We start from the raw sequence: 26,486 nt of genomic DNA, 5'->3' as shown, positions 1-26,486 counted from the left end.
TGCCGCTGCATAACGGCTACTCGTACGATGCGAGGCAAACTTAAAGGAGCGTGCCGAAGCTATCAATCAAACGGCGCAAACACGAAACAAACTGCGATCAGACAAACGGCACAACAGTAGACAGTAGGGGTGTAAATCGCGGGTTTTGTCACGATACGATATATCGATACAAAGAACTACGATACGATATTTGCCGATATCTTAAAGCCTGCTGCGATTCATTCACGATATATCGCGATATAGTGCTCTACGATCGATATTTTTTTTTAATAAAAAATATAGAACAATATCCTGATTTATAACAATTCATACGCAAAATCAACAAGGTACTGCAAACTCTTTATTTAGGAAATTACGAAAGTATTGCAGTATACAAAGTGCTTATTTTAACACTGAACTTTGATGTCGTGTTTTTTCTTTAAATATGCGGCGAGATTTGTGCTCCCTGAATATTTGATCACCGCATGGCAGGATTTACAAACTGCACGTGTCTTGTCCGTTGAGCCGTATTTTCTTTGGAATCCAAAGTGCTTCCAAACGAATGACTTGAAGCCTTAAGGGGAGCAAATTTCTTCGTCTTTTTGGACACTAGCCATAGCACCAGCCCAGGAGCCGCGTACTTGTTGTCGACTCCCCTTTCACGTGCGTGCTCTGCTCACAACACAACACGCGCAGTGCGCTCCCGGAAAGAGGAAGCAAGCAACAATGAACTGGATTTCAAAATAAAGTCGCGTCTAATGTCCGAGGTCAAACACGGCGATATAAATCGATGTTTACGTTTAGCATCGATGCCGATGAATCGTAGAGCATTATATCGATTAATCGATGTGTATCGATGTATCGTTACACCCCTAGTAGACAGTAGTAACAATGAAATGTATATATTCACTTCGTGTCAAAGACGCACACGATCACACCAACATACTAGGTCGATACCAGCAACCTTTAACTTACCGCTGCGCACAAACTCCAACAATCGCGATAAGCTGAGGTAACTCACGCGAGACGTAATGCGCGGTGACGTAACTTTCCAACATTTTAACATCAACATAGGAACCTTTCTAATAGCTATTTTTATTTTTCTTCTTTGTGACAGGGGTTCGCTTTCGCCTGGGGAGTTAAATTCAGCATTTGCTTTAAAGATATCTGGCGCCATCTATCGCTGTGAATGAGTATAATGTCTAGACCCCGAATGTAAGACGACCCCCACTTTTTCAGTCTTATTTCAATGCAAAAAACACCGTCTTATATTCGGGCCAATACGGTACTACCGTTTGTGCAAATCTGTAAAGTTGTTTTGTGTGGCTTCCGCCACACAGAGGCGTAATATACAGGCATATAATGTAGAAGTGATGAACAAATCAGAGGACATTACGTTTTATGGAGACCAGGGCAGTAAACCAATCAGAGGACTGTACGTCACACATAGAGTACGTACCTCCGTCGCCATTGATAAATAAATACCGTAGTTTTCGGACTATAAGTCGCGTTTTTTTTTCATAGTTTGGGTGGGGGGGCGACTTATACTCAGGAGCGACTATCGTTTGGCCTGTTGTTGCTCGTTCATGACTGTTCTTGGTGTTGGGTTTTGTCGAATAAATTGCCCCCCAAAATGCGACTTATACTCCGGAGCGACTTATATATGTTTTTTTTTCACTTTTTTGGGCATTTTATGGCTGGTGCGACTTATACTCCGGTGCGACTTATAGTCCGAAAATTACGGTACTATCGTTTGTGCAAAGAAAACAGCACTAGGACCCTCTAAAATGGTATAGACAAAGAGACATGCTTACGAGGCACAATTAGAGCTTCCTGGAAAGCCAGGATCATTGCAGAAGAGCAACGTGATGACGAGACAATGACGAGAGGGAGCTTGGCATGTTTAATGGCGAACTTGCCCAACTGTTTAATTTGGATACAGAAGATGAAGACTTTGACGGATTTGCGTATGAATATTGATTAACAATAATGTGAGTACAATAGAGTACGTGGTTAAACAGTAGAATAAAGTACAACTGAACTCACTGTATTGCTCCCGTGACCTTTTTTTGTTTACCGTAAGTCATGCGTCCTATAATGCGATGCGCCCTATGTGAGGATTAAATACTAAATAGACCTGCAACTGAGTTTGCACCTTTTAACCTGAAGCACCTTATGGTGCAGAGAATACGGTACTTCAAATTTGCAGCAATGAATATTTTCTTTTACCACCAATGAACAATAACAACTCTGTATAATAATCCAAAACTCCCTAGAACAAGAATCGTGGGGTACCCCTTCACATCATCCATCAACAACAAATAAAATCCAGCCTTACATTTTCAATTCTGCCAATAGTTGATCCAATTCTTTTCGTTTTTGTTTCTTTCAATAGGAACAATATCCTATGATCTTGCTTCTCAGTACCGCTTTACGTGTCCCAAAGAATTGGGGGTAAAACCTCGCGATGATCATTCAATTTCAGAAACTCTGAAATGTCCTTTTTGAGTTGCTCTTTCATATGACTCAATTTGATCGCCACAGAGTATTTCTCGAACTTTGTTCAAGTTGCACTTCTAAAAAGAGAGGGCTATCGTCCGAAAGGTCCATCATTCCCACTTCACAGTCTAGAACCCTATGCATATCTTTGCGGAAGATTAAAAAGTAATCACTCCTGAAGTAAATACTATGTGGATTTGAAAAATATGTACAGTCCCTCTTCCCAGGGTCTGCCATTTTGCCGCTGTTTTACCGTCATTTGGGCCATTTCCCCATGTTATTATTTCCTCTTCCAGCCTGACGAGGATTTGTTTAATCCCGACTACGTGGAGGTGGACAGGGTGCTGGAGGTGGCCGTTACCACGGACACGGAGACCGGAGAGGTTGGTTGATGCGCTTACGCACGCTCACATGCCCGCGCTCACATGCCCGCGCTCATATGCCGCACTTTGCGTGTTCAGGAGGTGACGCACTACCTGGTCAAGTGGTGCAGCCTGTCCTATGAAGAGGCCACCTGGGAGCTCCAGGAGGACTTGGACCCTGAGAAAATCAAAGAGTTTGAGGAGATTCAAAAGCTGCCGCCAGACTTGCGACATGTGGTGAGGAGCCCATAGACAACCTTCTGGAACCTTCTGCTACATACAGTGGGGCAAAAAAAGTATTAAGTCAGCCACCAATTGTGCAAGTTCTCCCACTTGAAATATGAGAGATGGCTGTAATTTTCATCATAGGTACACCTAAACTATGACAGACAAAATTTAAAAAAAAATCCAGAAAATCACATTGATTGATTTTTAAAGAATTTATTTGCAAATTATTATTTAATTTGTGCTTTTTTAAACGTGTAGAACAAAATATAAATTTTGCTTTATTTTTAACCTCCTAACTTTGCCTAGGGAAGTTCTAATTTTCTACCATTGCTAAAAATTTGCCCAAGAAGACACAGAAAAAGTCAGGCTAATAAATTATTGTGTGCTTCCACACACTCTTTGCAATGGGCTCACATACTCGTCATTACGTTTTGGTGCAATTAAGAATTGAACCCACCTCTTCTAAGTTGCGAGACTATCACTCTACGACTGAGCCACGTGTAAAAGCCATTAGGCAGTCAGGAATCACCGTTGCCTGAAACGGTTGATGGCCTGGAATCAATTTGAAGATGAGGGGGGGTGCACTTATTCTCACGGGCTGATTTTTTTCCAATAGGGCTACTGTTAGAACGAGTACCCCTGTAACTTTGCTTGTAGAGGGGGGGCACCTTTTCACATTTGCTACCACTTAGTGAAAATACCCCTAAGAAGACACAGATAAAGTGATGCTGTCGTGAATGATCCAGCAGCAGGGGATACCTATTTTGGCACTACACCGGCTATATTTCATCGCAAGCTCGATGATACGCATGCCTTTGCTATGCTCCTTTATGATTTTGTGTTTCATATCTATCATCTTTGGAGACATACTCGACTACACTACTTATTTCTTACACTACTAATGGGCCGAGACGAACAGGGAATGGCAGAGACAAGGCGGGTGGAGGGGTGCGTCGGTTCGGAAATCAAAAATTGGTTCATTAGTAGATGCAAAAAAATTGCGAGGCTCCAGTTCGTAGCTCAAAAAGTTCATAAGTGTAGGCGTTCGTAAGTAGCGGTACCACTGTACATTCACAAGTCATGAATGGCAAATGTATGGTGAACACTGTGTAGTATTTTAATGTCAACATACAAGCGTGTATTTTGTCTGTGCGGTCAGGAGCGTCCTCCTCCGGACAAATGGCAGAAGTTGGAGCGCTCACAAGATTACCGCAATGGGAACCAGCTGAGAGAGTACCAGCTGGAGGGCATGAACTGGTTGCTCTTCAACTGGTACAACAGGTGAACGCGCATGCATGCAAACACAAAGGCTACGTTCATACTGCGGCACAATTCAGATTTTTTTTTTCCCAAATCCGGCCACTTTCATTTGTGCTTCTCGATTGGATACATTTCGGATATTTTGCAAGGCCGGGTGGCAGCCAGTTGGCGTATATCTCACCCCGACGACATGCGCTCCGCTTGGGACTGTTTTGATTAAGACCTGCGGTGTGAATAGAGCCAGAGACAGTTATACACAGATGCACTTGCACACACATACCTGCAGACAGATAGACGCATATATAGGGAGACACACAGACAGACACATGCAGACAGAATCCATTCACACACACACGCCTTCTCACAGTAAAAGTTGAACGCGCCTTCCTCCTCCCGCCGGTCCGCGGCAGGAAGAACTGCATCCTGGCGGATGAAATGGGCCTGGGCAAGACCATCCAATCCATCACTTTCTTGTACGAGATGTTCAGCATGGGCATCCGGGGGCCTTTCCTGATCATCGCGCCCCTCTCCACCATCACCAACTGGGAGCGCGAGTTCCGCACCTGGACGCACATGAACATCATCGTGTACCACGGCTCGCAGATCAGCCGCCAGATGATTCTGCAGTACGAGATGTTCCATCGCAAAGCGCAGGTCTCGCTCTTTTTCGGCAAACACAACAGACGCAAACGTGCATCACACTCCAACTACATATACACCCGCCCCAGTTTGGTATTTGCCGTAAATAAAAAACCTACGGAAACTCAGCTATGCAGCGACCAAAGTTCCACTCAGTAATCTTGTCTTGGCAAGCAGTGGAAAAGTAAGTCGCAACACAACTAACAGCAGTCTGTCATTATTAGGATTTGATGATGTTTTAAAATGAAAGTTTTTGACAATTCTACTTAATTATAATTCAGGTTCATTACAAAAATGTTTTAACATGCATTTTTATCAGGAAAATCATCACTGTGACTCTGTAGCCTGAAACCATGTGGTAAAAAAGAAAACTATAGCTGAATAGAATTCAACCGTTTCTGCCACACTGCATCACTCCATGATGTGCCCATCATTGGCGTGACACTCTTCATCATTCCACGCAGAAGATAAAGAACGTAGCACCATTATTTTGTTTGTCCGCATGTGGCGGAAGCATTTGCATTGGGTCCGTTGCGTAAATGCGTCAAGCACAAAAACCAAGATGCTCCCTGGCATGAGCGCCAAGCTAACATGCGGCTCCCGCCAGGGCAATGCGGCGCCGAGCGTGCTCAAATTCCACGGGCTGATCACCACCTTCGAGATGGTGATGGCCGACTGCCCCGAGCTGAAGAAGCTGCAGTGGCGCTGTGTGGTCATCGATGAGGCGCACCGCCTCAAGAACAGGAACTGCAAGCTGCTGGAAGGACTCAAACTCATGAACTTGGTCAGTCCAAACTTCTCGGCACCTCTCACAAACAAAGTCATCACATGCTTAGGTCATTGGTTGGTCTGCGTCTCAGTTAAAGTTAAAAGTTAAAGTCCCAATGATCGTCACATACACATCTGGGTGTGGTGAAATTTGTCCTCTGCATTTAACCCATCCCCGTGTGATTTTGATCCATCCCCTGGGGAAGAGGGGAGCAGTGAGCAGCAGCGATGCCGCGCTCGGGAATCATTTGATGATCTAACCCCCCAATTCCAACCCTTAATGCTGAGTCCCACGCAGGGAGGCAATGGGTCCTATTTTTATAGTCTTTGGTATGACCCGGCCAGGGTTTGAACCCACAACCTTCCAGTCTCAGGGCAGACACTCTACCACTAAGCCTCTGAGCTAGGTAACGGCTTTGTCTGTAATAGTTCCAAAAGGTTGATGATGATATTGGTTGTTTCGGGGGCACTTGTGGAAAAGCGGAAGGGCAGAGACTGAGACCTGAGACTGACTTGCGACTTCTGTTCTGGCTGCACGGAGCAGGAGCACAAGGTTCTGCTGACGGGAACGCCACTGCAGAACTCGGTGGAGGAGTTGTTCAGCTTGCTCAACTTTCTGGAGCCGCTGCAGTTCCCCTCGGAGAGCGCCTTCCTCGACGAGTTTGGGGACCTGAAAACCGAGGAGCAGGTAAGGCCCTTTAACTCTTTGACCGCCCGCCCAGTTGAAATGGATCTTGGGCATCTAAAGCAGTGGTTCTTAACCTTTTTGGATGTACCGAACCCCATCGGTTTCATATGCGCATTCACCAAACCCCTCTTTAGTGGGGGTGGGGGGTGGGGGGGGGGGGAATGACATACAAACTCACACCAAATTACATACCTGGAAATCAATGTGTCTTCTGCTGTTGCCTTTGAGAGATCAGTTCAGATATGCGTGGCTTCACCTTGGCAAGTGCCACTCTCATGTCATTTTCACAGCAAAGTCTGTTCCTTTTCTTCGTTTTTATGTCCACGAAAAGGGTTGCTCACAAAGATATGTAACAAATGGTATAAAAAAAATCCAGGGCTTTCTTAGCAATAACTGGATACAAGATGGCGGCGCGTGCATACGCAGCGACCTCTCTCTGTCCCGCCCGAACGGTGTTTTGTCCGTCTAATCAGTGTTTGTCCGGCAGCTTTTTTTTGTTCGTCTCGTCGTACTGAGTCGTGCTACAAGTACGGCAGGCAGGTTCTGCTTGACATCGGCGAAAGCGAGTTTTGTCGAGTTCTGGACTTTGATGCGGGGACATTAAAGGAGCTCGGACTGCTACGTCCTGAAGCGTCGCCGGGCTTGTCTGCTGTTCCTCGCCCGGTTGGGAAGCGTCGAAAGCGGTGTGCGAGGAGGCTGAAGAGGGGCAAGCGCGGGGGCGTCCGGGCCAGGCTGGCGGCCAACCCTGCTCGCCCGGCCGTGCCTTCCATTCTTCTGGCGAATGTTTGTTCGCTGGACAACAAAATGGATTACATTCGCTTGCTGCGATCTACAAACCAGACAGTGCGGGACTGCTGTGTGCTCGTGTTCACTGAGACTTGGTTGACCGTCAACATTCCGGACTCTGCCGTACATCTGGAGCGGCTAGTGTGCTATCGGGCGGACCGGGCCATTGTTCAAGGGGGAAAATCTTGTGGTGGTGGAATATGCGTCTACATCCGTGAATGGTGCCGGGACTCTGTAGTGGTATGCAAGCACTGCTCGCCACTGGCAGAGTTTGTGATCATTAAGTGCCGTCCTTTTTACCTGCCAAGGGAATTTACCGCGATTCTGCTGGTCGCGGTTTACATCCCGCCTTCCAACATCGAAGGCGACAGGATCGTGGCTCTTAGTGAACTGTACTAGGCTGTCAGTGAACAACTGACAGCGCACCCTGACGGTTTCACCATCTTCGCTGGGGATTTTAATCATGCTAATCTGAAGTCTGTTTTTCCGAGGCTTCACCAGCATGTTAATTTTCCTACGCGTGACGAGAGCTTCCTGGACCTAGTCTACTCTTCGCATAAAGGAGCTTTCAAAGTCGCCCCCCTCCCCCATCTTGGCCTTTCTGACCATATCACTGTTATGCTTTTGCCTGCATACAGACAAATGGTGAGAGCATCCAGACCGGTTCGAAAGCAGGTACGAGTGTGGCCTGAGGGTGCCTCTGATGCGCTTCGTGACTGCTTTGGCTCTACTGACTGGGACATGTTTAGGAGGGCTGCCACTTGCGACGATCGGACAGACATTGAGGAGTATACTGACTCTGTTTCCTTCTACATCAGGAAGTGCATTGATGATGTGACTCACTCAAAATCCATCGTCACTCGGGCTAACCGGAAGCCATGGCTGACGGGGGCTGTCTTCAGGCTGCTGAGGGCCAGCGACAAAGCCTTTAGAGCGGGGGATGAGGCTGGCTTGAGGACTGCGAGGGCCGACCTGTCCCGGGGCATCAAAGAAGCAAAGAAGGCGTTCTCTTGCAAAATTACCGCCCACTTCAAGGACAACAGGGACGCACGGAGCCTTTGGCAGGGCATTCAGACCATCACGGACTACAAGCCCGCACCGCAGAGCTGTGAAGGGGACGTCCGTCTGCTCAATGACCTTAACCGCTTCTTTGCTCGCTTCGACGCTCAGAACAGCACTTGCCCGCTGAAGGCCACTCCCCCTTCACACGAGCTGCCCCTGTGCCTTTCCGCTGACAGCGTGAGGAGGGCGCTTGCCGCTATCAACATCCGTAAGGCGGCGGGCCCTGACAACATCCCAGGTAGAGCGCTGAAGAACTGCGCTGGTGAGCTGACGGGTGTCTTCACAGACATCTTTAACACTTCCCTGCAGCAGGCCATCGTCCCGTCGTGTTTCAAAGCTGCCACCATCGTACCTGTGCCGAAGAAGCCTGCTCCGTCCTGCTTCAATGACTACCGCCCCGTGGCACTTACGCCCATCATCATGAAGTGCTTTGAGCGGCTTGTCATGGAGCACATCCGTTCCGTTCTCCCCCCCACCATTGACCCCTTCTAGTTTGCGTACCGAGCCAAGCGGTCCTCTGAGGATGCCATCTGCTCTGCCCTCCACTCGGCCCTCACCCACCTGGAGAGAAGGGACTCGTATGTGAGATTGCTGTTTGTGAACTTCAGTTCTGCCTTCAACACCATTGTGCCAAAACGTCTCATCAGCAAACTTGACAAGCTGGGCCTCAGTACCTATCTCTGCAACTGGCTACTGGACTTCCTCTGTCAGAGGCCACAGGTGGTACGTGTTGGCGACAAGATCTCTGCCAGCATCACGCTGAGTGAGCACAGGGGCCCCCCAAGGCTGCGTGCTCAGTCCGCTACTCTTCACCCTCCTGGCGCATGACTGCATTGCAACCCACAGCGACAACCGCATAGTGAAGTTTGCTGACGACACGACTCTGGTGGGTCTCATCACCAAGGGAGACGAGACTCAGTACAGCCTGGAGGTTGACCTTCTGACCACGTGGTGCAGGGACAACAACCTCCTGCTGAACGTCGACAAGACCAAGGAGGTTGTTGTTGACTTCCGGAAGGGTCACACCCAACACCTGCCGCTGACCATCCACGGTGCTGTGGTGGAGAGAGTGAGCAGCGCCAAGTTCCTGGGGGTGCACATCAGTGAGGATCTCTCCTGGTCCACCAACAGCGCATCACTGGCGAAGACTCTCCAACGGCTTCATACTCCAGGCTGTTAGGATCCTGAACTCGCCCCCCCTTTCTGCGTAGCGTCCTGTACTTTGCGCTATGCTTACTGTCTGCTGGCTCAGTTTTGCTCCTCTTATTTATTGGGTTATTTGTTTATTATTTATTCATCACTCATTTTATCTATTTATTATTATTTAGTTATTATTTGTGCCTTCTTGTTTTTATTTTGTGTCGTCTACTTGTATGTTTATCGTCTACTGTGTCTCGTCACCGTGGGATGGAGGAAACGGAATTTCGGTTTCTTTGTGTGTTTGACATATGAAGGGATTGACAATAAAGCTGACTTTGAACTTTGACTTTGAACTTTGAAGAAGGCCCTCGCCTGTACTTCCTGCGGAAATTCAGGCGAGCGAGCGCTCCTCCGGCCGTCATGACTACATTTTACCGTGGCACTATTAAGAGCGTCCTCTCCAGCTGTATTGCTGTTTGGGGTGGCGGCTGCACTGACTAGAACTTGAAGACCCAGCAGCGCATAGTGAACACGGCTGGTAAGATTATTGGTGCTTCACTCCCCTCCTTGAAAGACATTTACATCTCCCATCTCACCCGCAAGGCGACCACGATTGTGAGTGATGTGAGTCACCCCGCTCACTCTTTGTTTGAGCTTCTGCCCTCTGGGAAGAAGTATAGGAGCCTGCGCTCCCGCACCACCAGACTCAACAACAGCTTCATACTCCAGGCTGTTAGGATCCTGAACTCGCTTCCCCTTTATGCGTAGCGTCCTGTACTTTTGCGCTACGCTCACTGTCTGCTGTATGCACACTGGCTCCGTTTTGCTCCTCTTATTTATTGTGTCATCTGTTTATTTATTATTTATTCATCATTCTTATTATTTATTGTTTGTGCCTTCTTGTTTTTATATTGTGTCGTTTACTTGTATGTCTATCGTGTAATATGTCTCGTCACCGTGGGATAGAGAAAACGTAATTTCGGTTTCTTTGTGTGTCTTGACATGTGAAGAGATTGACAATAAAGCTGACTTTGACTTTTGACTTTGATACTTGTTCATTTGTCAACACCAAAACGTTGAGCGTTGTTGTTCTGAAGAGTTGCTGTTGAATCTGGCTCCAAGATGTCTTTAGTCATGTCTTCTATTCCGTCACTGACGGTGTCATTTGAAAGGGGAATTTGAGGTAATTTACCTTTGGCCGCTGTTCCGAGTATCAGATTCGCCATCTTTAATACAGCTGGTTTCACAAGTGTTTCACCAATGGTGTGTGGCTTGCCCTGCTTTGCGATCAGGTAAGCAACTTCGTACGATGCTGTCAGGATCGGTTTGTTAACAGGTACAAATCCAAGAGCAGGCCGAGTGGCCCTTTCATCGAATCTGGCTCTCTTCAGCCTGAATTCAGCAAGTGTTGTGTTCTTGTTAGGGGTGTAAATCGCGGGTTTTGTCACGATACGATATCATATCGATATAAAGAACCTCGATACGATATTTGCCGATATCGTAAAACCTGCTGTAATTTATTCATGATACATCGCAATATAGTGCTCTACGATCGTTTTTTTTTTTTAAATAAAAAATATAGAACAATATCCTAATTTATAACAATTCATACGCAAAATCAACAAGGTACTGCAAACTCTTTATTTAGGAAATTGCAAGAGTATTGTAGTATACAAAGTGCTTACTTTAACACTGACCTTTGATGTCGTGTTTTTTCTTTAAATGTGCGGCGAGATTTGTGGTCCCTGAATATTTGATCACCGCATGGCAGGATTTACAAACTGCACGTGTCTTGTCCGTTGAGCCATCTTTTCTTTGGAATCCAAAATGCTTCCAAACGAATGACTTGAAGCCTAAAGGGGAGCAAATTTCCTCGTCTTTTTGGACACTAGCCATAGCACCAGCCCAGGAGCCGCGTACTAGTTGTCGACTCCCCTTTACACAATAATTCAAGTGTGTCCGGACCTCCGTGGCGGGGGCTCTGCCGAACCCCTGAGATCGACTCACCGAAACCCTGGGGTTTGATCGAACCCAGGTTAAGAACCACTGAAGGCAGTGAATGCCACGACTGGCTGTTTGCATTGCTCTTGACAATGTGGATTTTTATTTATTAATAATCTGATTCCCAACCATGTGGTCGTCAGATCTTAATCTTGCTTTCTTGCACTCCTAGGTGAAGAAACTTCAGGCTATCTTGAAGCCCATGATGCTGAGAAGGTTGAAGGATGACGTGGAGAAGAACCTGGCCCCCAAAGAGGAGACCATCATTGAGGTAGGAGTTTCTTGTCTCAGTTCCCCCGTCCCCTCCCGCTCTGAGCTTGCCAGCATCCTCCTGCAGGTGGAGCTGACCAACATGCAGAAAAAATACTACCGGGCAATTCTGGAGAAGAACTTCTCCTTCCTGTCCAGAGGAGCCAACCAGCACAACATGCCCAACCTCATCAACACCATGATGGAGCTGCGCAAGTGCTGCAACCATCCTTACCTGATCACTGGTGCGGGTCGGCACGCCTCCTAAAGCAGGGGTCTCAAACTCCAGCCCTCGGGGGCCGCATTCCTACATGTTTTCCAAATTTCCTTCAGTAAACACACCTGATTCAATTATCAGGCTCCTGCAGAATGTGAGGATGAACTGATCATTTGAATCAGGTGTTTAACGAGGGAAACGTGACTTGACATGACGAGACGAGACATGATTTTCCTCCGTTTATCCTTTAGCGGCTGTTTCAAGTTAGTGATTGGTTAATTTAATACATTTCCTGTACTTCCAGTTTCAAGTTGTTTATTGATCTTAATTTGAGTTATTGCTCAGTCTGATAGTTAAGTCACTGCTAGGTGCGATACATTTCTAACAGGTTCAAGTTATTGGTCGCTCGAAAAATTTGTGTTGGGAGTTGCTAGCAACTTGGCTTCTCGCGTGACAGACTGTTGTCTGGGCAGGGGCCGAGGAGAAGATCCTGGAAAGCTTCCGCAAGAGTCACGGGGCCGACGCCTGCGACTTGCAGCTGCAGGCCATGATACAGGCGGCTGGCAAGCTGGTGCTCATTGACAAGCTGCTGCCCAAACTGCTGAGCGGTGGACACAAGGTCCTGGTCTTCTCGCAGATGGTCCGCTGCCTCGACATACTCGAGGACTACCTCATACAGAGACGGTGAGCGCGCACCAAGACACTTTGGTCATTTGTTACAGCCCATAGTGGCCGCTCCTATACATGGACTGAGAGGTCTGAGACACTAACCAACAGTTTAGGATGTGTATCCTGGACGGTTCGCTTGTTGTGACAGGTTCAAGTTGATGGTTCGCAATACAGTAATCCCTTCTTTATCACAGATAATTAGTTCCAAGACCACCCGCGATAGGTGAAAAGCCGCGAAGTAGTGTTACCCTCTCATTTTTAACATACATACATTTTTTGTGTATCTTATTTATTTGGCAAATGCAAAGTCCCTAATCCAAGCAGTTGCCTCCTGGTCTGCTGTATGGAGGGTGACTAACCCTCCTTTAAGTCTGTGGAAAGGACAAACTTCTATGATGTGTTCCATGGTTTGCTCCTCTCCACAAGCACACAGTGGGGTGGGGCTACTGCCCCATTTGTGAAGGCTGGCCAAGCAGGGGCCATGTCCAGTCCTGAAATGATTGAGTGTGGACCACTGTCTTCTTGGGAGTTTGGTGCTAGGGACCTGTTGGTTGGGGTCTGGCACCAAGTGTTTGTTTGGGACCTCCTTGGACTCCCATTCCATTTTCCAAGCTAGCTGGATGTCGAAAGTCGGTTCGTGGGATGTTCTTCCAAATTGGTCGTCTGGACGGGAGTCGAGCAGTGGGTGGGTTGTAGATGTCTGTATATATATCGGTAGATGGGGAGTCTTTGATCTTTTGAAGCATCTTATAAGTGGGTGCTTCTCGCCGGATATGTGTGTGGGGGGGGATGTTTGATAGGACAGGAAGCCAGGGGAGTGGTGTTGAGCGGACAGTCCCGGTTATGGTCCTCATGGTTGTGTTGAGCTGGGTGTCCACATAGTGAGTGTGGGGGGCACTTGACCAGACAGGGGCACAATATTCAGCTGCAGAATATGCAAGGACCAGTGCTGAGGTGCGCATTGTGGACGCTGCTGCCCCCCATTTTACACCAGCGAGTTTGCAGAGCAGGTTGTTCCTTGCTTTAACAGCTTGACTCCACCCAGGTAGATGTTTAGTTCTCTGGCGGCTTCTGCATTATGGAGATGGAATACGCTGGATACAGTTTTTGCTGGGCTTGGCTTTAGGCGCCAGGTTTTGCAGAACTGCTCTAGTTTGGCAAGATCTTCTGTGAGCACCTCTTCCAGTTGATCAAAGTCTGGTGCTTGAAATGCCAGACAGATGTCATCTGCATAGATGAATTTCCGGGATTTGGTGGTGGGTAGGTCAACGTTGGAGCTAGAACTGAGTGAGCCTTCTGGCAGCCCGTTTGTCTGCCTTCTCCATGCACTCGTGTTCTGACCAAGGTGAACTCTGTGTTATGCTTTTCCTACTGCGCGTTTGTTATATGCATTTGTTATATGCTTTTCGTACTGCGCATGTGCAGACATGTTGTATGTTGGGAGTCAAGGAAATTATTTGGTGGTGGTAAAGTTGTCACATTGTGCAGATGTACAAGTAAAGTCTAGTAAGACGCACAGTTGTTGTTATTGTCGTTATTCAACTTAACATGGTAGCAGAGGATGGCGGCTGGTAATTACAAAGTTCTGCCAGCGTTTGATGAGAAGAAGTCTTACGAAAGTTGGAAAAATGAAGTCGAAATATGGAGACTTGTTACGGACTTGGATAAAAAGAAGCAGGCTTTGGCGGTTGCCTTGTTGCTAACGGGAAGAGCGAGAGACAGCGCGCTGGAAATATCCGCAGGGGATTTGAATGCAGATGATGGAATGACTACACTTATGGGAAAACTGGACTCTGTGTTTTTGAAAGAGGAAAAGGACCGCCAATATGAGGCATATACGGAGTTCGACCGGTTAACGAAAGACACGGGCATTTCAATGGCGGACTACATTGTCAAGTTTGAACGGAGGTCCAACAGAATTCGCCAGTTCAAAATGGAGTTACCATTTGCGGTGTTAGCTTTCAAGCTGCTAGACACTGCGGGATTTTATATTAAAGACAAACAGTTGGCACTTACCGTTTTTCCAAGCCTTACGTTTGACAACATGAAGGCTGCCCTGAAGAGGATATTTGGCGACAATACGCCACAAGGCGGAGTCGGTGCACTGCAGGTGAGCGGGGATGGAACTGACGATGCCTACTACACAAGGTTTGCCGGCAGGAGAGAAAGTAGGTCAAATCCGCGACAACAAACAGCTGTTCAAGGTACCAATCCATTTGACCGATATGGTAGAAGCAGAAACAGGACCTTTTGAAAATAACGCTGGAGATGAAAGTGAAAAAGAGGCACCCTCAAACGATGAAGATGCTGAGGATAACAATGAGACCCCTCACACATCAGCGCGTTCAAATACTATTATTGAAGGACTAAAGCTGAAAACTGCACACTCCTCACATATACAGACAGTGTAAGTGGCCAAGCACGAACCGGAAAAATCCCCAGCCGGGCAGGAAAGTCCACTGGAACATACAAAAATTGGTACAACTTACAGTATACAGAACCTGAGGAAATTGCTGGCACAACTAGATCAGTGGACTTAGGACAAGTGGACAATCTTCAGCTGGGTCCAACTGAGCATGCTGACTTATGTACAGACTGCCATGTAGAGGACATACTGATTGTGAATGATAATGCCTTTATTTCTGCCAAACACGCTGAACTCAGCAACTGGAAACAGAACAATGTGTTTGAAGAGGTCAAAGATGAAGGTCAGAAATGCATCTCCACAAGGTGGGTGTGTACACTCAAGGGAATACCACAGGGGGTCGTACCTAAAGCCAGATTAGTTGCAAGAGGCTTTGAGGAAACGAACACAGACGAGCTCCCAAAAGAGTCTTTAAAAATTATTATGGCTGTTATATGTACCGTTTTTTTCCATGTATAATGCGCCCCCATGTATAGTACGCACCCTAAAAATGGCATGTTGATGCTGGAAAAAAGCCTGTACCCATGTATAATACGCACCCAAATTTTGACTCCTACTTAAGTCTGTAAACGTAAAATTATTTCAGAAAAAAGATCATCTTTTGGAACAACCGGATGTTATTCTGCCGGTCAGTATCACTGCGCATGCGCTAGCAAACTCGATAGCGAAGAAATGTTTCGGATTTGTGTAGGGTACATTGTGACAGCAAACGAGCAGGTGATCGAGCAAGCGTCTGATACGAGAGCATTGTGTTCGTATTAGAGATGCACCGATCCGACTTTTTCAGTTCCGATACCGATACCGATGCCGTGGCTTTGCGTATCGGTCGATACCCGATACCGATCCGATATTATGGTTGACTTAACAAGCTACATAACTCTACATGTGGAACAGAAAATACCAAAGGCAATGGCATCAGGCAGACTACACAGTTCTTTGCTCTAAATTAGGGGTGTCCAAACTAACGGTCCAGTTTTTATTGGCCCGCAGCAAATTCTGAAAACATAATTGAATATGCCCCGCACAAGAAGCTTGAGCTCAGCTTCTCAGTTTCCACACTAGATGGTGTAATGTATTTGGACTGTGTGGTTACCCGTACTGGGGGGTGGAGCTAGAGGTATGGCGGGCGGATGGCATGTTGTAGCTAGGAGAGACTGCGGCTAAAAAGAAACGAACATCAATACATGATTGACTCACTGCTTCCCTAAAACCTGGTCGTCTTGTCAAGTTATTTCTCATGGTATAGAGAAACATTACAGATGGAGCCCGCCACACAAAGTGTTTGACGTCCCATTAACACCCCCCCGGAAGAGAAGCGAACACGCAGCGTTTGACATCCGATTAGCCGACCGCCCCCCCCCATTCGGGAGAGAAGCGAACGCGCAGCCTTTGACGTCCCATTAGCAACCCGAAGAGAAGCGAACGCGCAGGGTTTGACGTCCGCTTAGCAACCCGGGGAGAGAAGCGAACGTTCGCTCCATGTTTGCATTTGTTTAGAAAACTCTCGTGGCATGCGGCACACGTGCTGCTGACGTATGACGTAGCCCGCGTCCCAATAAATTAAGGAAAGTATCGGCTCACAGATCGGCTGCATTTTCCGATACCCGATCCATCTATTTTGTTGATATCGGGGCCGATATCCGATCCAGATATCGGATCGGTGCATCTCTAGTTCGTATGGAGCGTGTTTGAAGTGAACAGCAGAGAAGAAAGCGCATCTGTAATGGCGGCCTCCGTATCATATCCGGATTAAAAAAACAAAACTTTTTTTTTTTGTACCCATGCGCACCCCAGATTTTAGGACAATAAATTAGTTAAATTTTGCGCATTATACATGGAAAAAAACGGTAAAAAAAAAAAATGGCAGCTGAACTCTATGGACATTAAAGCAGCCTTTTTGCAAAGTAAAGAGTTAACCAGAAATGTCTACATTCCCCCCCCCAACCCCCCAGGAAGCACAGAGCAAAGGAACTGTGTGAAAATTGAAAAAGTGTGTTTATGGCCGGGCAGACGCTTCTCTGTACTGGTACAACAGGGTGAAAGACATTATGCAGCAGTCAGGAGGTACTGTGTCAAAAGTGGAGCCTGCAGTGTTTTACTGGTTAGATGACTCTGGCAATGTGATGGGAGTCCTTCCTTGTCATGTGGACGACTTCATCTGGAGGGGTTCAGAAAGATTCTCCATGACAGTAATTTCACACTTGAAAGCTGTCTTTCAAATTGGACGTTTAGAACACAACAGCTTCAGCCCCATTGGAATGGAGGTTCTCTCTGTGTAGCATGAAATACAGGTGCAACAATGGACGTACATAAAAAATCTTCAACTCATTCCTATTGACCCCACCTGAGCCACACAGCGAGAGGCCCTCTTAACAGACACTGAACATGACATGCTCAAGTCAAAGATTGGCCAGATACTGTGGGTAGCAAGACAAAGCAGACCTGACATAATGTGTGACATATCCATCCTAGCATCCAGTACAAAGCATGCCACAGTCCAGACTCTGCATTGTGCAAATAAACTGATCAGGAAACTTATGTCAGAGGACGTGACTTCGAACTTTCAGTACTTGGGAAAAGACAGCTCCCTAAAGTCAAAGTCAAAGTCACTTTATTCTCAATCCCTTCATATGTCAAGACACACAAAGAAACCGAAATTCCGTTTCCTCCATCCCACGGTGACGAGACACAGTACACGATAAACATACAAGTAGGCGACACAAAATAAAAACAAGAAGGCACAAACAATAACTAATAAATAAATAAAATGAGTGATGAATAAATAATAAACAAATAACCCAATAAATAAGAGGAGAAAAACTGAGCCAGTGTGCGTACAGCAGACAGTAAGCATAGCGCAAAGTACAGGACGCTACGCAGAAAGGGGGGGCGAGTTCAGGATCCTAACAGCCTGGAGTATGAAGCTGTTGGAGAGTCTGGTGGTGCGGGAGCGCAGGTTCCTGTACCTCTTCCCAGAGGGCAGAAGCTCAAACAAAGAGTGAGCGGGGTGACTCACATCACTCAAAATCGTGGTCGCCTTGCGGGTGAGATGGGAGGTGTAAATGTCCTTCAATGTCCTGGTAGTGTTCAGTGATTTGTCCATGGGAAATCTTCCAGATGGAGGAACTCAAGGGGGGTTATATGCATCATGCTTATGGGAGAAACTGGAAGATTCTCACCTATATGCTGGCAATCAAAGAGGATCAGGAGAGTTGTTCGAAGCACTTTAGCAGGAGAGACTTTGGCACTTTGAGACGGTATTGACAGTGCGGTCTTTTTAGCCACACTGTATTCAGAGCTCACCACAGGTGACTGTAAACGAAACAATTTGCCTATTGTTTGTGTAACCGACAACCACTCTCTTTTTGACGCTATCAAATCCACCAAATCTGTAACAGAGAAAAGACTCAGACTCCAGATCAGCAGTATGAAGGAACTACTCAGCTCTGGGACAATTCAGCAGATCCTGTGGTCAGCGACTAAGGAGCAACTCGCTGACTGACCAAGAAAGGGGCGCCTGCACTCGTTTTGTTGAGGGCCCTCAGGGAAGGTGTATGGCAGCTTAAAAACTTAATGGACTTGACACAAAAGACTTTTTGTTCATACTGTTCTACTCTTGTTATTAAAGCTGAAACCTTAAATTTGGTTGTATGTTAAGGTAAAAAAAAAAAATGGAAGGAAATGCCACTAGGCATTTGCACTGCTTTTCTTTAAAGAAAAAAGGGGAGTTTGTTATGCTTTTCCTACTGCACGTTTGTTATATGCATTTGTTATGTGCTTTTCCTACTGCGCATGTGCAGACGTGTTGTATGTTGGGAGTCAAGGGAATGATTCGGTGGTGGTAAAGTTGTCACGTTGTGCAGGTGTACAAGTAAAGTAAGTCTAGTGAGACGCACAGTTGTCGTTATTGTCGTTATTCAACTTAACAATCTGAAGCTTCTGTTTGTCAGCAGAGTTTGTATTATTGCCATTGCCCTGGCAGGGAGCGCTTTTGTGAGTTTGAGTAGGAGGCCTTTGTCCCAGACAGTATCATAGGCGATTGTGAGATCGAGAAACACAGTCCCTGTCGTCAGTCTGCTCTCGAAACCATCTTCGATGGTGGATAGGGCCAGTACTTGTTCTCCTGTGGTGCGGTCCTTGCGGAAACCTGCCTGATCCACACAAAGAAGTTCCTCTACTCCTGGCGAAATACGTTGTAGAATTAGTCGTTCCGAGATTTTGAAAGGAACGCTGAGTAGGACGATTGGGCGGTAGCTGGCTGGCAGTTTGTGGTCTTTGCCACGTTTTAGTATGACAATAACGTTTGCTGTCAAACATTTCTTTGGGATCGAATTTGTTTTTACAAACCTAGTGTAGAATTGTGTCAGCCAGGTTTGGGCTCAGGGGCCATGTTGATTCGTGAGCTCTGGAGAGATGTTGTCATATCCTGCTGCCTTTCCACATTACAGGCCCTGCAAGACCTTCTCCAGTTCAGCAACCTCAAAAAGCTCGGTAATTCTATCCTCTCTGAGCACTTGTTGGTGTTTCTTTAGCTCAGATGAAACTGCTCTTCTGGTGGGTTTGTCTTGAGTTACCGTATTTTTTGCACCAAAAGGCGCACTGGATTATAAGGCGCACCCTCATTGAATTTTTTATTTTAGAAATTATTTCATGTATAGGGCGCACCGGATTAAAAGGCGCATAAAATAGAAGCTATACTGCAACAAACTGAGGTTGACTAGGGTTGCGGTATGCATCCACTAGCCAATAACCAATGAGCCCTCTGTGAATAATCGCGTTTCTCAAACAATCTCCTATAAAATGATCAGAACTGACTAAAGTTCGATCTAACACTGGTACTGCTTACCGATGTTTCCCTTCCATAATGATCCGTAAATTTACTCAAAACATTAACAAAGCAGCCTATTTTGACATGAAATAGCCTTGTGCGGAAAGCAGCTATTATGATAGCATTAGCCACCCGCAAACTCCCATGGGCCTCAGCTCGCAAACTCCCATGAGCCTCAGCCCGCAGACCCCCATGAGCCTCAGCAAAGTGTAAACAATCGCGTTTCTCAAACGATCTCCTATAAAATAAAATGATCGTAACTGACTAAAGTTAGATCTAACACAGTGGTACTGCTTACCTATGTTTCCCTTCCATATCAATCCGTAAATTTACTCGAAACATTAACGGAGCAGCCTATTTTGAAATGAAATGAAATAACAACAGCTATTCGGTGACGCCCCCTGACGACAGTTGCCGTAATGTTAGGAAGCGATGCGACCTTGTAATTTACTAGTCGTACTAAAACGTACTGAAACATTTTGGCAGAGCACTGTGTACAACCAGTATCCATCCATCCATCCATCCATCCATCCATCCATCTTCTTCCGCTTATCCGGGGTCGGGTCGCGGGGGCAGCAGCTTCAGGAGGGACTCCCAGACGTCCCTCTCCCCAGCCACTTCATCTAGCTCATCCCGGGAGATCCCAAGGCGTTCCCAGGCCAGCTGAGAGACATAGTCTCTCCAGCGCGTCCTGGGTCGTCCCCGGGGTCTCCTACCGGTGGGACATGCCCGGAACACCTCCCCAGGGAGGCGTCCAGGAGGCATCCTGATGAAATGCCCTAGCCACCTCATCTGGCTCCTCTCAACGTGGAGGAGCAGCGACTCTACTCCGAGTCTCTCCCGGATGACCGAACTTCTCACCCTATCTCTAAAGGAGAGCCCGGACATCCTGCGGAGAAAACTGATTTCGGCCGCTTGTATCCGGGATCTCGTTCTTTCGGTCACGACCCATAGCTCGTGACCATAGGTGAGGGTAGGAGCGTAAATCGACCGGTAAATTGAGAGCTTTGCCTTTTGGCTCAGCTCTCTCTTTACCACGACGGACCGGTACAAAGTCCGCATTACTGCCGACGCTGCACCAATCCGCCTGTCGATCTCGCGCTCCATCCTCCCCTCACTCGTGAACAAGACCGCCAGATACTTAAACTCCTCCACTTGGGGCAGGATCTCATCCCCGATCCGGAGAGGGCATTCCACCCTTTTCCGATCGAGGACCATGGACTCGGATTTGGAGGTGCTGACCCTCATCCCGACCGCTTCACACTCGGCTGCGAACCGCTCCAGTGAGAGCTGGAGATCACGGCCTGAAGAAGCCAACAGCACCACGTCGTCTGCAAAAAGCAGAGACGCGATGCTGACCTCCCCAAACCGGACACCCTCAACGCCTCGGCTGCGCCTAGAAATTCTGTCCATAAAAACTATGAACAGAATCGGTGACAAAGGGCAGCCTTGGCGGAGTCCAACCCTCACTGAGAACGAATCCGACTTACTGCCGGAAATGCGGACCAAACTCTTCCTGACAGGGGATTCCACCAGACGTTCCCAGCAGACCCTCACAGAGCGTTTGGGTCTGCCTGGTCGGACCGGCATCTTCCCCCACCATCGGAGCCAACCCACCACCAGGTGGTGATCAGTTCACAGCTCCGCCCCTCTCTTCGCACGAGTGTCCAAAACATGCGGCCGCAAATCCGATGACACGACTACAAAGTCGATCATCGAACTGCGGCCTAGGGTGTCCTGGTGCCAAGTGCACACATGGACACCCTTATGTTTGAACATGGTGTTCATTATAGAAAATCCGTGTCGAGCACAGAAGTCCAACAATAGAACACCGCTCGGGTTCAGATCGGGGGGGCCGTTCCTCCCAATCACGCCCTTCCAGGTCTCACTGTCATTGCCCACGTGAGCATTGAAGTCACCCAGTAGAACGATGGAGTCCCCAGAAGGAGCGCTCTCCAGCACTTCCTCCAGGAACTCCAAGAAGGGTGGGTACTCTGAGCTGCCGTTTGGTGCATAGACACAAACAACAGTCAGGACCCGTCCCCCCACCCAAAGGCGGAGGGAGGCTACCCTCTCGTTCACCGGGGTGAACCCCAATGTGCAGGCGCCCAGCCGGGGGGCAATAAGTATACCCACACCTGCTCGACGCCTCTCACCGTGGGCAACTCCAGAGTGGAAGAGAGTCCAGCCCCTCTCGAGAGGGCTTGAACCGGAACCCAAACTATGCGTGGAGGCAAGTCCGACTATATCTAGTCGGAACTTTTCTGCCTCGCACACCAGCTCGGGCTCCTTTCCAGCCAGAGAGGTGACATTCCATGTCCCAAGAGCCAGCTTCTGCAGCCGGGGATCAGACCGCCAAAGTCCCTGCCTTTGGCCGCCGCCCAGCTCGCACTGCACCCGACCCCTTTGGCCCCTCCTACAGGTGATGAGCCCATGGGAAGGGGGACCCACGTTTCCTTTTCGGGCTTTGCCCGGCCGGGCCCCATGGGCGAAGGCCCGGCCACCAGACGCTCGCCTTTGGGCCCCGCCTCCAGGCCTGGCTCCAGAGGGGGGCCCCGGTGACCCGCGTCCGGGCGAGGGAAATCTGTTTCCATATATATTTTTCATCATAAGGGGCTTTTTGAGCCGTGCTTTGTCTGGCCCCTCACCTAGGACCCGTTTGACATGGGTGACCCTACCAGGAGCATGAAGCCCCAGACAACATGGCTCCTAGGATCATAGGGGCACGCAAACCCCTCCACCACGATAAGGTGACGACTCATGGAGGGGACAGTATGGATCAACAAATTCGTCAATTGATCCGTATATAAGGCGCTCTGTATTATAAGGCGCACTGTGTTTTTTTGAGTAAAATATACGTTTTTAAGTGCGCCTAATAGCGCGGAAAATACGGTACTTTTGCAATAGCCAGTAGGTGGGATGCAACTTGATTGGATGTGACGGATGCTCGGTTTTGGCTGGGGGGCTTTTGTGCAGCTCCTAGACGGCAGATGAGACTCCAGCATTTCCTGCTAGAGTGTGTAAAGTTCAGGTAAGCTACTGTCTCCTACCATTTCCTTTGCCGAGCTGTAGTTAGATTCAAGATTTTTTCAAGATTCAAGAGTTTTTATTCGCCATGTTTGAGCATGCCAAACAAGGAATTTGACTTCGGTAAAACACACCCTCTGTTCAACATTTAGGTGACCAACAACACTCAGGACATGTGAAAAATGGCAAAAACAGTGTAGACAAATTCAAAAAGGTGTGAAGAGCAGGATGTTATTGCCCAGTAATGACTCTGAGACTCTATGAGTGGTGTGAGTTCATCAGAGCAACAGCCTGGATGAAGAAGCTGTCTCTGTGTCTGCTGGTATTGGCGTACCGAGCTCTATAACGCCGTCCGGAGGGGAGTAGTTCAAACAGACTGCAACCTGGTAGAGAAAGGTCTGTAGAGATGTTCCTTGCACGTTTCCTGGTCGTGGACAGGTACAAGTCTTGGATAGATGGGAGGTCGATTCCAATGATCTTTTCTGCAGTCCTGATTGTCCGTTGCAGTCTGTGCTTGTCTTGTTTGGAGGCCGATCCAAACCAGACAGTGATGGAGGTGCAGAGGACAGACTGGATGATGTCAGTGTAGAAGGTCTTCAGAAGCTCGCGCGGCAGGTTGAACTTCTTGAGCTGTCTCAGGAAGTACAGCCTCTGCTGAGCCTTCTTCCGGACAGAGTCTATGTGGCCGGTCCATTTCAGGTCCCGAGAGATTGTGGTTCCCAGGAACTTGAAGGTGTCTGTGAAGAGAATAGTATTACTGCGGATAGTGAGGGGTAAAAGTGGTGAAGGGTCTCGCCTGAAATCCACTGTCATCTCCACGGTCTTGAGCGGGTTCAGCTCCAGATGGTTTTGGCTACACCAGTGGACCAGCCGCTCCACCTCCTGTCTGTACGCAGTCTCATCACCGTCCTGGATCATTCCGATGAGAGTGGTGTCGTCTGCATACTTCAGGAGCTTCACAGGAGAGTCACCTGAGGAGAAATCATTGGTGTAGAGAGAGAAGAGCAGTGGGGAGAGGACGCACCCCTGAGGGGCTCCAGTATTGGTGGTCCGGGTGTCAGATGTGATGCCCCCCAGCCTCACACGCCGTCTCCTGTTGGTCAGGAAGCTGGTAATCCACTGACAGGTGGAGGCAGATACCGCCAGCTGGATGGGCTTCTGTTGGAGGATGTCAGGAGCGATGGTGTTGAACGCCGAGGTGAGGTCCACGAACAGGATCCTGGCATACGTTCCTGGGGTGTCCAGGTGATGCAGGATGTAGTGCAGTCCCATGTTGACCGCATCATCCACTGACCTGTTTGCCCGGTAGGCAAACTGGAGGGGGTCAAGCAGGGGGACCGTGACCTCCTTCAGGTGGTTCAGCACTAACCTCTCGAAAGATTTCATGACCACAGATGTCAGTGCGACGGGTCTATAGTCATTCAAACCTGTAATGGCGGCCTTCTTGGCCACTGGAACGATGGTGGAGCTCTTGAAGCACGAGGGCACCTCACACAGCTCCAGAAAACGGTTGAAGATCCGTGCAAAGGTGGGCGCCAGCTGCTCAGCGCAGACTTTCAAGCAGGAAGGTGACACACCGTGACACAATTCAATGAGATGGTCTACTATCTCAGGGTCCCCTGATGTTTTGTAGGCTTGGAGGAGCGCAGCGCTTTCTTTGTCCAGGCATGGGACGTACAGGGGTCGGTAGCCTCATGTGAGTGGGCAGCTTTGTAGCGCTGCAGGAGCGATTGTAGGCTTCATCTACAGTGATGGTGTGGAGTAGGATGGTGACAACACTCCTATCCAGCGTTTCACTGTAGTTCTTCCAGTAGGCTTTGCGGAAGTTGGGCTATTTATGACTGGGAGCTGTAGGCCAACGTGTACGAGCAAGGGGCGGTGTTGACTGTGTGGAAAGTCGTCAAGGATGAGGATCTGAGCAGGATAGGGCGTTCCATTCAAAGAACTGACCCAACACCTGGCGAAGTGGAAAGTTCCTCTTTGTTTGGGATCGTGTGTCAGGGCATGGTCATTTTTAGATGCCCAGTCTGAAAGTGCCTCTCCATCGCTATCCGCTGCTGGGTATCCCCAGTCAGGGTGGTGGCTGTTGAAATCTCCTACATAGATGGCAGGGTGGGGTAGTGTGGGTAGGACCTGCAGATGCCAGTTGGCACTAGGGGGCTTGTACGCATTGACAATATTGAAACCACCGATAGTTATGGTGTCAGAGAAATGTGTTGTCAAGTGGTTTGCCAGAGCGCACATAGGTGGCCCGTCCATGTTTGGCATGTGGGATGTAGCACAGGAGGTCAAAGCCTTTGATGGTAAAGGGGCCCGCTTCCTCTGTGCCAATGTGAGTCTCTTGGAGGCAGATAACGTCAATCGAGTGTTGGAAGGCGCGGACTTCATTTTTGTGTATCAATAAATGTATATTAAACCATATAAGTGCATATGTTATTATTAGAACAACAAATAATAGTTTCAAACATGTAAATACTATATTAATTGTATTCATGACATACAGAAAATAATGTATAAATAATATAAATTTAAATATGATACGTGTGTGTGTGTGAGTGTGTTTGTGTGTGCGTGTGTGTATGTAGATGTCGCGAAAGTACACATTCTGTAAATATGTTTTTAGAACTCTTATTATTATAAACAACTTTTTTATAACAAGATACAAGTGTACATACTGTAAATATGTTTTTAAGAACTCTTTTATTATAAACAACTTTTTTATCACAACGTACAAGTGTATGTACTGCAATTGTGTGGGCACTCGCTGCATTCTGCTGGCGTGCAGGCAACCTTCGTGCCATAATCCCTCAATTTATAATTTTTATTTTGAATTTTTGTTATTTTTGGTGGGGGTCCGCGATGTACTGAAGCCGTGATAAATGAACTGCGATGTAGCGAGGGATTACTCTACACCAGGGTTGTCAAACTCATTTTTTTCGCGGGCCGCATTGTAGTCATAGCTTCTTTCGGAGGGCCATTATGACTGTCAAACTATTTAAAGAAAAAAAGATATTAAAAGTGAAGACAATTTGCAATTCTAGTAATGACACACGAATTTGATGCACAATTTGTCTTCGCGGGCCACATAAAATGATGTGGCGGCCCGTATCTGGCCCCCGAGCCTTGTGTTTGACACCTGTGCTGTACACCAACATCTTTACACTATTGGCCGGTTGACTATACTCATTGTCATGTTCCGGTCATCGGTCAATCTAATCCATTTACCGGCAAGCGCAAATCATTGCTCGGTCGAATAAACAACTTTCCCGAGAACTTATTAGCAGGTTGGAGTTAGCTTTTTCCCCCCCAACACTTTATTTGTACTCGTATAACACAATCTTTTTTACTACATAATCACTACAAATTATTGACACAAACAGACAGTACAAGACAAGAGCACATCAAAATTGGAAAAATAAATTCGACTTACATGTGAAACATAACCGATAAAAAGAAATACGTGCACACAAATAAGAAAGCTAGCAAAGGTACCGTAATTTTCGGACTATAAGTCGCAGTTTTTTTCATAGTTCGGGTCGGGGGGGCGACTTATACGCAGGAGCGACTTATATATGTTTTTTTTCACAAATATTTACTTGATCATTAACACATCACTTACTTACAAGTATAGTTGACCACTTCACATGTTATTTTTCACA

General features: G+C 47.5%; 1 protein-coding gene across 12 annotated transcripts in view; it reads left to right on the top strand.

Annotated features, from left to right (window-relative positions):
• Window positions 1-26,486, top strand: part of chd6 (chromodomain helicase DNA binding protein 6) — an 86,209-nt gene that overhangs the window by 23,494 nt on the left and 36,229 nt on the right. For all 12 annotated transcript variants that reach the window (XM_061291951.1, XM_061291960.1, XM_061291961.1 and 9 more), the window contains 9 exons: window positions 2,775-2,861; window positions 2,940-3,077; window positions 4,228-4,349; window positions 4,739-4,982; window positions 5,575-5,751; window positions 6,280-6,423; window positions 11,585-11,683; window positions 11,750-11,906; window positions 12,352-12,562. In XM_061291951.1, the coding sequence (XP_061147935.1) occupies window positions 2,775-2,861; window positions 2,940-3,077; window positions 4,228-4,349; window positions 4,739-4,982; window positions 5,575-5,751; window positions 6,280-6,423; window positions 11,585-11,683; window positions 11,750-11,906; window positions 12,352-12,562 (1,379 nt within the window). The remainder of the gene's footprint in view (window positions 1-2,774; window positions 2,862-2,939; window positions 3,078-4,227; window positions 4,350-4,738; window positions 4,983-5,574; window positions 5,752-6,279; window positions 6,424-11,584; window positions 11,684-11,749; window positions 11,907-12,351; window positions 12,563-26,486) is intronic.

This window comes from Syngnathus typhle, linkage group LG11, assembly GCF_033458585.1.
Source record: "Syngnathus typhle isolate RoL2023-S1 ecotype Sweden linkage group LG11, RoL_Styp_1.0, whole genome shotgun sequence".
NCBI classification, from domain to species: Eukaryota; Metazoa; Chordata; class Actinopteri; order Syngnathiformes; family Syngnathidae; genus Syngnathus; species Syngnathus typhle.
This window is presented reverse-complemented; position numbering and strand designations above follow the sequence as displayed.